Source organism: Astyanax mexicanus, chromosome 8, assembly GCF_023375975.1.
Source record: "Astyanax mexicanus isolate ESR-SI-001 chromosome 8, AstMex3_surface, whole genome shotgun sequence".
Classification (NCBI taxonomy): Eukaryota; Metazoa; Chordata; class Actinopteri; order Characiformes; family Acestrorhamphidae; genus Astyanax; species Astyanax mexicanus.
The window spans coordinates 17,318,517-17,337,723 of record NC_064415.1 but is presented as its reverse complement, the minus strand read 5'-3'; the positions used below and the strand labels follow the sequence as shown (position 1 = coordinate 17,337,723).

At 36.3% G+C, this 19,207-nt stretch overlaps 2 protein-coding genes across 2 annotated transcripts in view; one reads left to right on the top strand and one right to left on the bottom strand.

Moving 5' to 3' along the window:
- Window positions 1-292: 292 nt before the first annotated feature.
- ccdc166 (coiled-coil domain containing 166) lies at window positions 293-5,663 on the bottom strand. The gene is made up of 7 exons (XM_007250205.4): window positions 5,548-5,663; window positions 5,411-5,464; window positions 5,107-5,161; window positions 3,734-3,878; window positions 3,495-3,574; window positions 3,190-3,366; window positions 293-1,417 (listed from the first exon to the last, which is right to left on the bottom strand). The coding sequence occupies exons 1-7, from the start codon at window positions 5,610-5,612 to the stop codon at window positions 1,154-1,156; spliced, it is 840 nt and encodes a 279-aa protein (XP_007250267.3). The 5' UTR covers window positions 5,613-5,663; the 3' UTR covers window positions 293-1,153.
- Window positions 5,664-8,732: 3,069 nt separating this feature from the next.
- si:dkey-183c6.8 (protein O-GlcNAcase) overlaps window positions 8,733-19,207 on the top strand; it is a 28,930-nt gene continuing 18,455 nt past the window's right edge. The window contains exons 1-2 of the mRNA XM_007250201.4: window positions 8,733-9,115; window positions 12,701-12,752. Coding sequence (XP_007250263.3) covers window positions 9,076-9,115; window positions 12,701-12,752 — 92 coding nt within the window. The 5' untranslated portion in view covers window positions 8,733-9,075. The remainder of the gene's footprint in view (window positions 9,116-12,700; window positions 12,753-19,207) is intronic.

Sequence of the window (19,207 nt, the reverse complement as noted above, 5' to 3'; positions counted from 1 at the left end):
AACTATTTGTTTTTCTTTTTTTAGGACACCAAATTCTGGTTACTTAATTTGTGCCAGAATATCTGGTCAATTCATATTGGAGGGTTTATGGTTGTACTGTATTTAAAGTGAATGCATTCTGAAGTAGCTACTGCTATGGATACTTCTGATGTAACTAACTAAATAACTAACTAACTAACTAACTACATAATTAAACAAAAAACAGTCTCCCTTTAAAAGAACCATATGTTGTTAGTTGTAGTATAAATAAGCTTAACTATACCTGTGAAAGAATTGGACCAGTAAACGTATCTGTATATGTCTTACAGTCATTTACTCACTTTTCTGGCAAACACAATGTAATACAGGCAAACGGTGTTCCAACCATTACCATTGCAGTGCTGCCCGGTTAAGTTGAATAAACATTTCAAGCAGATAAATAACATTATATTACAATCATAATTTCCTTAATAATTAAGGTATTCTAATTATTCACTTAACCATTTTCACACATCAGGCTATTTAAACATGTTCAAGAATTCCCTGTCCAATCTTTAAGAATTAGTGGCATCACAATCGTTTTATTTTTATTTCAAGAGACAAATGTTCAGCAATTAATAATATTAATTATACTTAATATTTGTCTCCACATTTAGCTGAGGTAAATTTAAGCTGTCCATTCTCTCATGGTCACCATGAACAATTCAATAGGTTTGCGACTCTAAGTCAACCATGTTGTTAATAAATGCCAACTTTTTCTTAAATAGTCTCTTTGTTAATGTCATGAAGCTTGCAGGACAGGGTGGATGCATGCATGACCGGAAATAATGAAAAAAAAAATGATTAGTTAAATAAATAAAATGATTAAGCTGAAAAATATGACAAACGTGTAGTCTGAAAACTTATAAATATGATAAATAATCAAAGTAAGTTTTATAATAGCTTAATAGTTATTTATAATGGTTATGATAGTTTTAATAATTTTTTTGAAAGTTAGGGGGGGCTAATATCAGTATATGCTGAAATATGTTACTGTTTTAATCAATCTGCTATTTAAGATAAATAGCAATAGCAAATGCTCTACAGTACACAGGCAGTGCAACTGTATGAAAGATGAACAACTACAAGACACTGTTCTGTAATGTTTATGTTCAGATGCCATGTGTCAACTCCCTCAGTCGGTAGCATCTGCTCCAGCATCAGTCCTCACAGCGCTGGCACCCTCTAGTGTTGTAGAAAGTGAGTTAGTGGAGGAGCTCACATGATTGAGCTTCTGCGTGTTTTCTTTCTGCTGTTGCGGATCCCTGCGGCATGTCATCGAAAGCTTCTTTTTTCGGAGAGCACAAGCTCTCGAGATGAGCTGCTGCAGCTCTTTGCGCAGAAGCTGATTCTCCTGAGATACTTCTTGAGTGCGAGAGTGCAGACAATGGGTTGCCTCCTAAAAGAGAGACAAGGAGGGTGGCGGTTCTATAAAGAATATTATATAAATGTTTAATACATGTTTAACATTGTTTTAAAATTAGTGTAAAAAGACATAATACATGTCTGTAAAAATAGACAAATCTCTGGCAATGTTTACTGTTTTTACAGACATTTTTCTGCTACCCCTGCTGCCAGAAATGTTCTGTCTGTCAAAAAAACTAATTATATAAAAACAGCAACCACTAAAAGCCTTGACATGGTAAAAATAGCATACCAGAGTGTGTATTAAGAAAGGGTATGCCTACTGATTGTAGGACCTCAGTAAGCTAATGTTAGGTTGTCACAGTGCCTGTAATGAAGACCAAGACCATGACACCAGTCTATCTTGACTTGTGAATTTTGTCAAAAAACCTTCTTCTCTGCACTGACCATCTTGGACAATATGATGTTACTTTAGCATTGTAAAGTTTCGTAACGCAAAAAAACAATATGCTTTTTAAACATATCAAGAATATCAGTCTTGTTTATAGAACACTGGCCCTTCTGAAATTACGTTAGAAAGAGTGTAATTAGTCCAGTTAGATGAAGGACCGGACTCTGAGTCTGCTGTCAAAAAAAGTATTTGCCTGTGAACACATTCTATTCTTCGTGCTCAGTAGAGCATTCCCGCTATTCTCGCCTTCCAACAAGCGCAGGTCAAGAATCTGCATTTGCAGCTGGTCCTGTGGGTCCTGTTCAGTCCTGAGCTGCACCCACCTGTCAACCTCAAACATTTTCTTTCTGACATCAGCAAAGAGTCATGACCAGCATATGTGCAGAAGCTGTGAGATATCGAAAGTCTGATAGGAAAATATGCTACATGGACAAAAGAATTGGGACGCAAACTCATTAATTGTATATTTTGAAATGAAGTGTGTTAAATAATAAAAGTCTTTATTGTCTAGGAAAGTCTTTCTGCTAGATTTTGGAGCATTAATCTGAGGATTTGGTTCCATTCAGTATAACAAATGTGTTAATGTAGTCTAGATGATAATTGATCACTACCCTACTTCATCTCTAACTCCTTAACTCCCTAAAAGTACTGGTTGGATCCTAATCTATTATCAATACTTCCCTAAAGGGACTAAACAAGCTGTGTGTTTGCATTTGATGATCTGTGCCAGCAAAGGGTACAACTTAAAATGCATTCATTAGAAGGAGTGCCCACAAACATTTGGACATAAAATTTATTCTGTGGCAACTGGTCCACAACAGATTACTAAATTGCTCCCTTCCAATTACAGATGCTCCAAGCTGGTGCAATTCTTCAATTCCAGCATTAAAATGGCTTTCCCCCAAACTAAGTTGGAGCAGGCTGGAAGCCAACATGACCTACTGGGGGTGCCAGTTGTGTGAGCATGCCGTTCATAATGTAATATTTAGTTATTTCCTGAGGGGCTTTAGCAGTATTATGTGAAAATGCATCTTGGGTGAGTCAAACTAAAATTCTGCAGTGTTTGGAAGGAATATGCCATTTTTTTCCTTGTTTAGCAATTAATACTGGTGTTTTTGCTGTATTCGCTTGCTGAAAGCAAGGATCCTCAAAAGTGTTTACACTACTAGAACATGTATGTGGCTTAATTGCAACCACCTCCTGGGGGGTTCGATTTATTTGTTTAAAAACGATTCTTGGGGTGCTTACACTTGCATTTTTATGTGATGTAAACTTGTTTCCCCAGCTTTGCTCCTCATTTGTTGTCTGATGTAATGGATTTGTGTTTGTGTGAGTGTGTGTTGTTCCACACTCACCTTGTCAGCTGCTTGGGTGAACGCCTGCATCTTGTCTTTGACCTGTGCCTCATACTGTTCCTTCTCCTTTAAAAAACTGGCCTTCAGAGCCGCCAGAGACTCAGCATGATACTGGTGCATAGCTGCTTTCTCCTGTTCCAGATCAGCTATACGGCCTAACTGCTGCTGCCTCAAACTCTACAGCACACACACACACAAAATAAAGTCTTTTTATAACAATTATAAAATGTAACATATTATTTAACTCACTTCTTAAGAGAAATAAAACACTTGGTTTTAATGGCTAAACAGACTAAAGTGGCTACCTCAAATTCTTTGAGTTCAGCTATCTCAGTCTTTAGCAGAGCCAGCTCATGTTCCTTCTTCAAAATCTCCCTCTTCAGCTCTGAAATCACACACACAGATTTTTGTGTAATTCTCACTTCATCTAGAGAAAAGGCGAGTTTAATGTTTTTACACTTTTCCCACACAAACACTTTCCTGTCTATAAATCCCACAGTATCTACATATTACACCTACATCACACCACCCTCTCGCTACACACCAGTGGTCTGTTCCTGGTATTTCTCCAGTGCCTCCTCTCTCTGTCTCCTAAGATCCTCCAGCTTCTTCTGGGTCTGATCTTTCAGAGTATCAACCGCACTCTGCCGATCCTGAGTCTGCTTGAACATACAGGATACGTACTCTTGCTGCAGGGATGTAAGAGAGTGTGTGTCAGTGAATCCCAGTGGGCAACATTTGTTGAAATTAGGTTCTTGGCCTAATTTTAACAGTAAGTGAGTTTATATGCACTTAATCATCTGATAACTCCATCTTGTCAGTAAACCGATCATTGCACTTACATGCACATGGACAATCTGATTGTGGCCAAACTCTGCGTTTACATGAGGCAATAATCTACTTTGAAACCAAACAATAATCTCATAGTACTTCAAAATTTCTGTCCTCTCCTTTTTTTGTAAAATATACTGATATTACTGGTAAACTGAGATTGCTGCAAATGCTTTCTTCATCAGATTTCTTAACAAAATTTCTAGACCTAATGTGCTCTATGAAATCTAAGTATGCTATTTACATGAGCACCTAAATAAGCAGATAAATGCCGAAATCTGATTATGACCCGATTACTAAGCAGATTAGAAATCACAGGGCATCTCACGATACAATATTTTCATGATAGTAGCCCACATTACCATTATCATGATACAATACCATTATCATGATACAGTGATTCTGCCATACTCAACATTTTGCAAAACAATTCTCTATGATACTTGACTTCATCTGCATTATTGAAAAGAATATAATATTCCTACATAAGCAAATTCCAGAAATGATGGTTCTATTGATGTTAGTTTCACACAAATTTCACAAACAATATTTTTCTCTGCAGGTTTACCATATTCATATGATTAGTGCCACCAATGGAGTAATGAAGCAGCCAAATTATATATATATATATATATATATATATATATTAATTTTTAATTCTGCATGTTAATAATGTATTGCAAATGAAAATGATAAGATACACCACAATATTTATACTATGTCCCAACCTTACTACTGAGTGGGTGTAAAGACTGTGATTAATTTAAAGACCAAACGTTTGCTTGGTGTAAATCAAAGCGTACAGACCTAGTCATAGGAGTACTTATTCCACCATTTATTTATTTTCTAAAACTGTTGTCCTTCTGTTTCTGTACTTTATTATCCTCCTTTTACAACGTTCTTTAATGGTCAGGACCCCACATGAACACCACAGTGCAGCGATTATTTGGGTGGTGAATCATTCTCAGCACTGCCATGACAGTGAGATGGTGGTTGTGTGTTAGTGTAAATGTGTTGCTCTTGTATGAGAACAGCAATGAACATCACATTTATAATAATCTGATGTGTGTGTGTAAGGCTACTTACAGTCTCCATGCGTGTCTTGTAGATTTCATTATGAAGAAACTCATTATCTTTTCGTCTGGATTTTAAGTTAAACAGTTTAACGCTCCACTCTGGTGTGTGTGTGTGTCTATGAGAGTGTGTCTGCATTTGTAGTTAATCATTTGTTAGAGCATTTTTATATTATTTGATGTATTTATTAGGTGCTATAGAAGAGCAGAATGCTTGGATGTAATGCTATTCTACATACATTTAGTCTACTTAATGTTTATTAGCTTCAATAATAGAGAGAGAGAGAGAGAAAGAGAGAGATACATCACAAGGATACAGTTGTGCTGCCCTCCTTTTCATGGTGTTGAGAGTTCCAGTCAATGAGTTGTACCTGAGGAGTATAAATCAGAGCACAGGGTCAGAGCTGCACTCTAGACTCATGTTGTAAAGGTTTGTCTCTGTATTTTTCCTCACTCGGTCTGTAAGTGCCCGTATGCTCGTGAGCTCTCCTGCAGCTGCTCTTCTCTGCTCTCAGCCATTCTCTCTGCTCTAAAATTCTGAACCCAGTCTCTTTAGAGCAGTGACAGACCGCGGATAAATACCTTTATTTCAAGTTACCTGTTTTACCCCGTTAGCGAGCTAACCAACTTTTAGCATGTTTCCGTTGCTGCTAGCTGCGGTGTGATTGGCTCCTTGGTAACTAAGCAACGATATAAACAAATCTTACAGATCACTAAACAAAGTTTTATTTATTTATTTATTTATTTATTATATATTTAAAACTGATGCAGTGTTTAATAAATATTATTTATAGATAGATGAAGGTGACATCCGTTAACTACACCTGCACTGCGCATCCCATTGAAACACCCTTTTATTATGGAGTCAAATTGGGGTCTTTAATGCTGACGAGAAAATAAAACTGTCACGGAAAAAATGTCCACGAATTGCAACAAAAATCAAATTTTGCAAACAAAGAAGAGAACATAAGTTACCTTTTTTCAATTGTAATATTTTTTTTAGAATTAATCTTTTGCAAAAACACTTTTTCTTTGCGTTTTGCACTTTGCGTTCCTTTTTTCTCTTTGCAATACTTTCCCTCCTTTGCGTTCCTCCGTTTTGTTTGCGAGTCTATTTTGACCCCTTTTTGACGTGGGGGCGTGGGGAGAGGAGAGGGGCGTGGCTATGGAGGAACGTGTCATCAGCTGGAGCCTCTGCTCTGCCTAGACGCTAACCAGGCTGAACAACAGCTATTTAACAGTTATAATTCATAAGTTAATTCTAATAATTTATTTTACATATACCTAACTACTGAATTATATAATATTGTTGTTTTCAGTTAAATTAAGCAAAACGCTGAATTTTAGCTTCTTTTTTATCCAGCGTTCTTGCTGCAGTTACACGCGGCCGCCTGTAGATGGTGGATTTTAACAGTGAAAAACGCCATTAAAACACAACGCTGCAAAAACGATCTAAATAAAAAGGAAAACACAGAACGTTTAATTTGGACTTCAAAATAATATAGATAAAATAAGATAATAAAACCGAACATAGCATAAAAAATAATGTATTAATCTCCCTGTGGAAATTAGTCTGTTCCAGGAACTTTTATACAGATACACACAAACACATGACAGAAAAATAAAAAAAGAGGAGACTGTGAGATAAGGTTAGACACACAGTGTGCCCATATGAAGTTATCCTAAAAGCAAAAATATATTAATTATTAAAATAATAATAGAAAACAGGAAAACATTTAAATGTCAGATGTAAGATTCAGTACCTCACACTAAAGAGCAAATATTACTTTTGATATTTTGTATAATCACACTGTAAATTGAACATTAATATTCTTTTTTGTTATGTTCTGTTTTATTATTTTATTTTATCTATTTTACATTGAAGTTTAAATAAACTTGGAGGTCTTTCTGTGTTTTACCTTTTTATTCTGAGTGTTTACAGAGTATATGGTTCCATCAAGAAAATAGTAAGTTTCCCGGCCGTGGTACAAATTAAACGTTCTGGGTTTTTCCTTTTTATTTAGATCGTTTTTGCAGCGTTGTGTTTTAATGGCGTTTTTCACTGTTAAAATCCACCATCTACAGGCGGCCGCGTGTAACTGCAGCAAGAACGCTGGATAAAAAAGAAGCTAAAATTCAGCGTTTTGCTTAATTTAACTGAAAACAACAATACAGTATTATATAATTCAGTAGTTAGGTATATGTAAAATAAATGATTAGAATTAACTTATGAATTATAACTGTTAAATAGCTGTTGTTCAGCCTGGTTAGCGTCTAGGCTGAGCAGAGGCTCCAGCTGATGATGCGTTCCTCCATAGCCACGCCCCTCTCCTCTCCCCACGCCCCCACGTCAAAAAGGGGTCAAAATAGACTCGCAAACAAAACGGAGGAACGCAAAGGAGGGAAAGTATTGCAAAGAGAAAAAAGGAACGCAAAGTGCAAAACGCAAAGAAAAAGTGTTTTTGCAAAAGATTAATTCTAAAAAAAATATTACAAGTGAAAAAAGGTAACTTATGTTCTCTTCTTTGTTTGCAAAATTAGATTTTTTTTGCAATTCGTGGAGATTTTTTTTGTGACAGTTTTATTTTCTCGTCAGCATTAAAGACCCCAATTTGACTCCATATTTTATACTCAGCGAATTAAGTTCTAATTCAGAAATCCTTACAACCAAGCATAGATGTTTACAATAAAGTAAAAAAAAGTTTCCACTTTCCAGTTTACCATGCATTTTTATTGCAGTGCACCACTTTGAATTTTTTCTCCCCTTAAACCTACAAGTAAATACTAGTATTTTAATTTACACCACTATTATAAATATATTTGCATTTTACATTTCTTACATTCATTCTATTTGATTTACATTTGAATAACCTCTATAAAAACTTGCGTCTTAAGAAGAACAAGTGCAATTAATCGTAGTTAATAATAAAATATTTTTGTAATTAATCTGATTACATTTTTTAAGCGATTGACTGCAATACTATACAGCTCTGGAAAAAAAATAGAGACCACTTAAAAATGATAAATTTTACCAAATTGAAAACCTCTGGAATATAATCAAGAGGAAGATGATCAAGATCAAGCCACCAAACCAAGCTGAACTGCTGGAATTTTTGCACCAGGAGTGGCATAAGTTATCCAAAAGCAGGAGAACATGCCAAGATGCATGAAAACTTTTATTAAAAAACAGGGTTATTCCAGCAAATATTACATTTCTGAACTTTTAAAACTTTTTTTTCTTTGCATTATTTTTAAAGTCTAAAGGCTCTGCATCTGTTTTGTTATTTCTGCCATTTCATATTTTCTGAATTTGGGAAAAATGTTGTCCGTAGTTTATAGAATAAAACAACTGTTCAATGTTCATTTTACTCAAACATTTACCTATAAATAGCAAAATCAGAGCAAATGATTCAGAAACTAGAGTGCTTAGAAACTTATTTTTTTCCAGAGCTGTATATCTGTATCGGAGGGGTGCAAAAGGGGTAGGGTACAAAAGAGAATTGGGATTGGGCCTAAATTGGTGGTAGGGCCAAGGGGTGAAATGGGATTGGGCCTGGGTGAGTTTATAAAAAGTGCTCACTAGGTGTCGCAGGTCGCTATGATACGGCAGCGAGCAGCGCCCACCACCAAAGCCTTCAAAACACACACACTCTCTCTCTCTCTCTCTCTCTCTCTCTCCAATCCCAGAAGTAGCGGGTGAGGAGTATCCACGCCTCTCTCTGTCTCTCCAGGCTCCCGTGTGTTTTATCTAATCTACCCGGTTGTAGGGAGGCTATTTCGGGGGCTGGGCTGCGGTGAAGTCCGCCTCTGTCGGCTCCTTGCTCGATCCGGTGGTCTCGGGGAGAGACGGGGGAGTGCGGGCGATGATGCGCCGCTGCTGAAGGCTCGGGCTCTCGGCCATGGCCGTAGCGCGGATGTTTTGACGCTGGAGACGAGAATACCCACCCGGGCTGTGCGCGGTTTTACAGCAATACCAACAGAGATGGAGCGGAGAGACGAGTTCCTGTGCGGGGTTGTTGAAGGTAAGCAACCGTGGTGGTCCTGTAGTGGTCTTTGTTATTGAGTGTGAGAGATACCTGCTGAGAAATCCAGCTCAGGACCAGCTTCTGATGGGCAATGTGGATGTTCAACCAGCTTTTTTTGGTCATGCTGGTCAATCAAATGTGGTCCAGCTTCTTGATTACTCTGGTTATCAGTTTTGGTCAGGTGGATCATTCTCTTAGACCAGCCAACCCATCAAACTTCAACAAAACAAGCATACCATATACTGGTCAAAACCTAAATTGCTCATCCAGGTAAAACATACCATATACTGTTCAAAACCTAAATTGCTCATCCAGGTAAAACATACCATATACTGTTCAAAACCTAAGCTGGTCATTCAGATGAACACATACTACGTACTGTTCAGAACCTAAGCTGGTCAACCAGGTAAAAACATACCATATTCGGGTCAAAATCTAAGCTGGTCGTTCAGGAAAAACATACTATATACTGTTCAAAATCTAAGCTGGTCATCCAGGTGAAAACATACCGTCCGTATACTGGTCAAAACCTAAGTTGGTTATCCAGGTGATAACACACATACCATATACTGGGTAAAACAAAAGCTGCTTAGCTTAAAAAAGCAGCTTATGTTTTAACCAGTATATTGTATGTATGTTATCACCTGGATAATCAGCTTAGGTCAAACTGGTCAAAATGTAAAGCTTGTCACCAACAACAAAACATACCATAAACTGGTCAAAACCTAAGCTGGTCATCCAGGTGGTAGCATACCATATACTGGTCAAAACCTAAGCTAGTCATCCAGGTAAAAACATGCCATATACTGGTCAAAACCTAAGCTGGTCATCCAGGTGGTAGCATACCATATACTGGTCAAAACCTAAGCTAGTCATCCAGGTAAAAACATGCCATTCCCATGCATGCCATGCACATCCCTCCCCCCCACATACCATGTGCTGGTCAAAGCCTGAGCCGGTCAATCGGCAAACTGCACTATATTATAATGGAGTCAACCTTATTGCATGTGTTTTATCATGTGTTTGTTTGTTAACCCATTTCTCCTAATAGAGCACTAGGGCACCCATCTCACAAGCATCAGAGCAGCGTTATAAATAGACATATTCAAAATTGAGCGTGAAAGAGGCTGTTATAGATACTCACACCTGTTCTACACTGATTCTGACATACGTTATGCTTAGTCCAATTAGCCCAGTTTGGCTCTGTTTTTACGTCACATTTTTGGCTGTGTGAATGTGTTCAATCTCTTTCTTTGCAGTAAAAAGAGAAGAAAAATCACATATGAAACGGTCAAAACCCACATGTATCGTATTCTGTAAGCGACTGTGGAGGTGTTTGCTCACCACTGACCCACTTCTGTCCCGCAGTAGTACTGTAGCACATACAGTTAGCCTGTGGCAGAGCAGAATAGCTAAAAAGCCTGGAACAGCCTGGATCAGATTATGCAGCACAGCAACTGCAGAATACATTCACACCCTGTATTTATGATCACATTCATAATATGCATTCTTACTAAAACATCAAATTTGTGTTTATAATATATACACAACATGTATTCTTGATAAAGATTCCATATGCTTATTGACAATGCCTATTTCTACTTTACATACTTGCTAAAGATTCATACTGCAGGTTTACAGTCCACATTCATGATGTGTTTTCTTTGTGAAGCTTCATGCCACATGTTTATAATGTATGTTCACATTCTATATTTTTGCTAAAGATTTATGTTTTGTGTTTATAATTGTATTATTAATATGCATTCTTGTTGACAATTCATATTGCATGTTTATAAAATACATTTATTCTCACTGCTGCTCAGCATTCTTACTGTATGGTGGTATATGCATTCTTGTGGAAGAAGCAGATTTATTATTCATTTATATGTTTTATTTATTTAAACGCTCATACTCCCCATTGTTACTTAATATTTATAGTGTAATTATACTATATAAATACTATAAAACACACTTTCTTACAGAAGATTTATTCTGCAAGTTAATAATGCATATTAATATGCCACTTTCTTAATTAAAATACATGCATCATTTCATACATTATAATATGCAATTTTAATAAGCATTATTATACTGCTTGTTGAAAATATACTAAATGTAATAATGTTCCTGTTATTGGTAAGTATATTAATATGCAATTTTACCTTACCTTATTTTTACATTTTCTACTGCATGTACATAATCCATATTCATACTCTGCATTTCTATGACATGTTGATACTGTATGATCATAATGCACATTCATGATAACATTTATACTACATGTTCGTAATGATCTTTATGCTTCATATTTTTGCTTAAAATTCGTACAGCATGTATATGTCATACATGTTGGTTAACAATTCCTGCTGCATGTTTATAATGTACATAAAATCCGATAATGCACATGAATTGCCAATTTAGTGTTTTGGCGAGTCATGTGTGATATGCTGCAAGTGCAGGTTGATTATGCATATTAATATTCCACATTCTCAGTAAATATTTATACTGTATTCTTGCGCTGCATATTGATTATGAACATTCCCACATTCTTATAATGCATATTGCATTTTAAAAGTGCATGTTCATGTTTTACACTCTTGCTACACGATCGACTGTAAAACAGCACACTTAAACTCTGCCTTCATCTTAAAGATTTGTGCTGCAAATTTATTCTCTGCCTGAATGTGCAGTAGAGGGACACAAGACTGACACAGGACTGTTTTAGTTCATGTCATTTGCATGTTGTCACTAAAAAGCAAAAACAACACATTTATAGGAGAAAGAAAAAACTTTAAATGGAAGTCACTTTCAAAAGATTGCACTCCTGCTTATCCATTCACCCTAAAATTTCGGCACAATGAAAAACATTTACACTACCAGAATCAAATTATGTTGAAAAATTGCAGATCAGGAGATGCTACAGGATAATATAATATAGCGGTATGTATTAGGGCTGGGCGATATGGCTCTAAAATAATGTCACGATATTTCAGTTTTTTTGCGAAACGATATACCTGGCGATATAGGAAAACTAAATCGTATAGCATTTATTTCAGGATTATAGTATAATAGTATAGCAGTATAATCATAATGTGGCAAAATAAATAATTTAGCATAAAATAATATAATGCAGCAAATAATATTGCAGAATATTTAGTGCATGCATATAAACTGCTAACTAAAACAATTATACAATAAATACACCTAAGGCTTCACAGTAAATAATAGACTACTTTTAAGACAGAATAGCCCTATTATCACAATATGGATTTTTAATATCATAATATTTCTGTCACGATATATTGTATACGATATAATATTGCCCACCCCTAGTATGTATATACTGTTAATACTACTTATTTTGACCAGATTTGACCAGTATACATGTCAGTGATTCAACCTTTAATTATAATAATAATGCATTCCATATATCCAATATTAAACTAAACTATATTATATAACATATGACAATATATACAAAACAGTAACAATAAGTGAACAATTTATCATGCAGCCTTTGATGTATATGTAACTGATATCATAGTATATGATATATTTTATTTATGTACATCTTCTGTGCAGGCTTCTATGGGCGACCATGGTCCATGGAGCAGAGGAAAGTGCTGTTTGAGTGGTAAGTATGGAGAATATGTGACATCTCACATCATCATACTAAACTACATACACAATACTACTGCTTTGAATTAGGTGAACATTTGTGGGAATATATACATTTAAATTGGATCTTTGTATTTTTTAACTTTAGTTAAATAAAAAAGAAGGCAGAATACAAAATCATATCTTACATTTTATTCACCTGACCATTAAATATGAAGAATAAGTAAACATTACTTAAATTTTCCTCAAATTATTTAAGTAAATTCAACATATCCAGTTTTGCAGTGTACAACATGCCATTAAAACACAAAATATAACCAAACAGCATTTTATAAGAATATTTTTGTTACATTGCTTCATGTTATATGTGTTTTAATTAGATGTCAGTAGAGCACAGACTGTAGTTTCTGTAGAAGGGGATGTTAAATGACGACTGCAGTAAAAAGCCTAGGTGCTGGTGCCAGTGAGGCTTCAGTGATCTGCAGTTTTGTACACAACACACAACCATTAACCCTCATAGGAAGCAGCGATACAGAATTTCTTCATTTCCCCTGGGTGAGGGTGGTAATTGATAAAGTGATGATTACAGTGGTGATGTAAGCAGTTAGATGATAATTGGACAGACTTAAGTGAAAAGGAAAGCTGTAGAGTGATGAAGAGAAAGAGAAGGAAGAGATCTGTGAGAGGAGGTATGTTGGAGTTGGAGGATTTAATATTCACTGCCATGCCAAGTAAGATGCTAGGATTTTGCTCTACTGTGCTCACAGCAGTGAAACAACAAAGAACAGCTGCTCTGCAGTCAGAATCTATACTATACTTTGGGGTATAGTTATACAACATACAGTAATACTTCACAAACAGTGTATAGGACTGTGTATAAGACAGTGTTTATTAACTAAATTTAGTGTAATGTGATTAACATTGATTTTGTCTGTACAGTGAAATCTGTATAATGATTAGGATATACATATTAGGCAGCAAGTGAACAGTTAGTTATTGATGTGATGCTCATTAAGCTCCATTGGCTACCAGTTGATGCTCGCATCAAATTCAAAGCTCTTACAATCACCTACAAGGTGATGACAGAACAGCTCCTTCCTACCTGCACTGATCACTCCTGAAGGCTTACGCTACCTCCCGGCCGCTGCGCTCCTCCAATGGACGTCGCCTCGACTTTACCAAACAAACATTCACACAAAGCAATCCAGACTGTTCTCATACAGAGTTCCCCAATAGTGGAACAGACTACCTTCCACTACCAGATCAGGAGAATCTCTCACTATCTTTAATAAACTCCTGAAGACAGAGCTCTTCAAAGAGCACTTACTCTCTTAACACCTCTAACACACTAACTACCTTCTACTACCAGATCAGGAGAATCTCTCGCTATCTTTAATAAACTCCTCAAGACAGAGCTCTTCAGGGAGCACTTACTCTCCTAACACCTCTAACACACTAACTACTTCTAACCTCATTTCCTTCTTCCTCTCCCTCACTCCTCTATCCCATTATTTCCTTTTGACCTCCTTCAAACTCTATCTAAAGAGGTTTTTACCTTTAAACTTCTATTACTTTTGTACGTGACTATTGTATGTTGCTTTGGACAAAAGCATCTGCCAAGTGTAATGTATTGTAATGTAAAATGTAATCATGTGTTGGAAGCTGAAAAAATGTGCAAGCTTAAGAATCTGAGCCTTTTTTTTTACTAGGGCTAAATTTGTTGTCTGGACTACTAATTCTCTCAAACATATTCGATGTAAAAAAAGTAGGGTTGTGGGATTAAATCTGTTTATATCGTTATCGTGATATGTGTTTTTACAATAAACTTATCAAAAGTGATGAATTTTGAATTACAGCCAAATTAAAGTGCATTACCCATCTGCTGCAATAGTGTACTCACATAAAGTTACAAAGCTGGAGGCAGAGCGAGGTAGAGTTGGGTAGATTAAGGTAAAGCGAAGTTGAGCAACAAAGAGGTCCACAGTGAGCAGACACACCTAACTACTTTGTAGTGCAGCCAAGTCAAGAGCCAAAAACACTTTGAGGAGGTTTATTTAATGTGGATCTGAATTTATCATATTCACATCAATATCTTGATACTCATGCAAGTGTCCCAATACTTTTGTCCATATAGTGTCCCTCAGGACACCTTTAGTTTTAGTTGTAGAATAAATTAAATCTCATATTTAGCACATCCTTTAAATCCACAGTTTCAAAAATACTCAAACCAGCCCTTCAGACACCAAAAACGATGTCAAAGTCAAAATCAATGATGGTCTAATATTTTTCCACATTTTTTTTTGATAATATAAACAATGCTTGAATCTGCTGGCCTGCTTCTGCACAATTTTATGGTGCACATGATTAGCTGATTATATAAATGCATGACCGATCTGGTGTCCAGGTCTTCCTAATGATTTGCACTGTGAGTGTACAGTCTGTGCGTGTGTGTGTGTGTAATTAGTCAGCAAAGAGCACACACGTGTAGGACACCATCTGCACAGGAAGAGAGGAGATGAGAGAATGCCCTACCCACTCAGTAGGGGAGAGGAGTAGAGAGAGGACACAGGGCACAGGTCCAGATAAGAGATGGATGAAGGGATTAATAGTAAAAGAGGAAAAAAACGGAGTGTGAGAGAGGTGGGGTGGGAGGTCGTGGGTGGGGAGGTGAGTATTTTTACACATTTGACTTAGGCTGAGAGATCCCGCAGATGCGCAGGATGAGAGGGGGATATAGATGTGTAGGTGAGGTGTATTTACAGGTAATACAGAATGAAATACAGCAGTTGAGTAGGGAATGAGTGATTTGAGTGGGAATGAGAGAAAGAGATTGAGAGAATTTAAGGCTTGGATGGAGGTTGGATAAAACAATGTGCTTGCTGTGCTGTTTTCATGTGGTTGGTGAGTGGTCAGCCCTTGGGAGGCGTGTTTTAATATTTCAAAACAACAAAAACTTAACCTCAGTGTATTTTTGGTATATGTCTTTGCTTCTCATTACTGACACTTGCATACACACACACACACACACATACTGTCTGAGCAGCACTTACAAACATATCTAGACTTGACAGTATGCTAATTTTGTGATTAATTAGTATAATCATGCGACACTTTTCTAATATATGGTATATGATAGATATAGCCAGTACTATTATTAAAAAAGGTCTCCTATTATGGATTTAGAAGAATAAAGGAGTCTATAAACATCCAGTTTACACTTACAGTATCTCATAAAAGTGAGTACATCCCTCACATTTTTTGCAAAAATATTATTATACCGTATCATGGGACAATGCTGAAGATATGACACTTTGGTACAATATGAAGTATTGTACAGTCTAGAGCTTGTATAATAATGTTAATTTACTGTGCCCTCAAAGTTAAAGGCCTGTTAAATGTAGTGCTTTGGGTACAGTTTTCTCATAATGGACACTGCATAATCAATATGGCACTTAATGACAAGAAAATGTGAGAAACAGAATTGGCCACAAAGATGGCCTAAGCTATAGAAAGTTTGCTAATACCCTAAAACTGGGATACAGCATGACACTGTAATAGAAGAGCCTCTTCTGAAGCTGATGCACAAAAAAGCCTGCAATTAGTTAGACAAGCAGTCCAAGAGCATGGATTACTTAAACCATGTCCTATAGTCCTACGAGTTATAGTCCCTTAATTAAAAGCTACAAAGGGACAGGTAGACACAGTAAGTCTGTTTTCTGTCTATTCATTTCTCAAATTGGGTTTGTATTGATCAGTAATTTACGCCCTTGTCCTGAAGATTTTTTGACCTGGGCAGCACAGTCTCAGGATATTCCATGCCCTTATAACCCTGATTCAGCTGATTTAATTACTTTGTGGGCCAGACAGGGACTTTTAAGCATATTTTAACCTATTAAGTACATTTCACCATGCACTTTAAAGGACTGGACTTTATCTCCTTCCAGGAGTCTCCATTAGGTATTCTGAGGCAGGGAATACTTGAAAATGTGAAATTTATAGAAATCCTAAAAATAGACCTTTGAATGTTTCTTTGAATGTTGTTATTGTTTATTAAAATTATTGAATGTGCAAAGTAGGGCTCCAATGATTAGTTGAGATAACTGATAACATTAATTATAATAATTATTTTAACTGGAGTTCACTACAGTACACTAGAGTGCTGGGGGCTGGGGTCTATATGAAGATATATTTGAGTAGCCTCCAGCAACATCAACATATGACATGAAATATGTCTTCCATAATTTTAAGGTGAATAAAGACACATTAAACTTGTCATCAAAATGTCCTGCAAAATGAAAGAGATTAAAATAGTTTAAAATACTTTAATCTACTAAAATCTACTAAAATACTTACAAGGTGCAGTAAATCATGCATTGGACCAGGGGAAGCAGAAAAAAATGACACAACAAAAATAATTGGTGAATAATAATAATCGACAGAGAAAACTAGGTGACCAGGAAAAAAATCTTTAGTTGCATTTTTGGTACAAAGGAGAACATCTTACAATTGGTCTGGAATCTTGTAGTTCTTCCAGTTCCTTAGAGCATATACTTGGGTCTGATTCCAAATGCTTCATTGAGTCTCGCTCTTTTCCACACCGTAACTCTGTTTGCCGTCTTTCAGTGTCTTAAACTGTATTTGTATCGACCAAGTCTGTCCAATAAACATTAATTTTACTCACTTAGCTCAAGACAGTGCCAGTTAGCTGCGTTCCCACATTGGCTATAGTACTGTGGAAATACTCCAATACAGGACTTACTGTAATGATTCTCCAAATAGCACACTTCGTCTAGTGGTCTTCTTCTGGGTATAAATACAGACACACGGATCAGTTTCTAATACAGACATATCCAGCCAGGATGTCGTGAGACCGCCAGTCATAAACTCCACCATCCTCCTCAGATTCATACAGAGTGCAAATGGCCTTAGGTCAGTCTGGGAGCTGTGATATCGATCCAAGCCCCAAGCCATTCTCTGCAGGACACTTGACCCTCTCCATTATTGATGATGGAGAGCAGTGGTATAACTGCCATTATCGTCTCCCCCACTGCCTGGGCTGCTTGGGGAACAAGGAGGTGGTGTTTGTGGCATATCTGTTTTTCTACAGGTTTATGTGGTTGTGTATGTAGTTGTAGTTTCAAAGCATTTATTAAATTATTTTTGTTACTATATACCATGTGATTTGGTTGTATAATCTCTAGAAGTGTAATAAAATATGGTTATATAGAGGTACCACAAAAAGCGCAGTTTAGATTCTAAATTTTTGGTTTACATGTAAAGACTTTTCAATTTAAAGTTTTATGCTTTGTTGTGTTTAAACCCCACCCTCTAGATAGCAGTGATTTACTGTGTTTAGAATACATTAAAAAAAACTTTTTTTACACAGATTTTATAAGACTTTTCCGCTGTGTGGAACATCACCATCAAGGAATAACACGCAGCCGCGCGGAGCCAAAGGCTGGTCTAGCTCTGTGCTGCCTGGAGAGAAATCAGAACACCTCCTGCTGCCGTTTCTACTGTATGAGTGTTTTTATCCAAAAAAATAGAGCAGTAACTAAAACCTTTTTAAATAAAGTAATACTGTAGCTTGAAGGATGATTTGAATGATGATTATTTTTTGACTGGAGATAGAAGGGAATTATGGCGGATTTAAATACGGCAGTGCCTCTAATGGCTTCAGGAATCACATATAGTAAATTTATATTAAACTTGTGTTTTACTTCTGCAATAGAGCTTTTGAGAAATCTCTTTAAATTTATAGTGTTTATGGAACTATTTAAAATATTTTTTAGACTTTGTAAAGGAAGCTGTGTTAAAGTTGTTGTTGTATCTCTTTTAAAGGCCTAATGTTGACATTTTTCTGCTGTTTTTTTCTGATAATAAAGTAAACGCAATTATAATCAAAATCTTAATTTAAAGTAATGGTGTTTTATATTATATGTACTTCTAACAGTACATTAAGTTATAAACCTATATTAAAGCCCAGTCATGCAAAAAATAATAAAGAAAATAAAATAAAATACTGTGATATACCGTGAAACAGTCAAAAAATTAAAAAATACTGTGATATGCATTTTGGTGACATTTTGTGTCCATTTTAATTTCAACCATCACAATATATCTCCTGCCTTACAGTTCATGATATTTTGTGATATATTGAATTGTATCTCCTGTATTGTGAAACATTTTTTTATATCGGCAGGTTCTTGCTAAAACTCAGGCATGATTTTCTCCATAAAAAAGGGCTGCTAAAGCCCTGCTCGAACGAGATTAGTTTCTCAGGGGGACGTATGTGAAAAATATTTCACACTTCTACTCAGTGATAAAACTCTTGCTTCTGGAGGACAGTTGAAAAAAACAGGAGGACCAGTGAGTTTTTGGGCGTTTTTTTTTGGACGTCTGAGAAAAACACGTACATGGTCGTTCTAGACGGAAATAGAATCACAGAGGACCCTCCTATAAAAGAGAAAA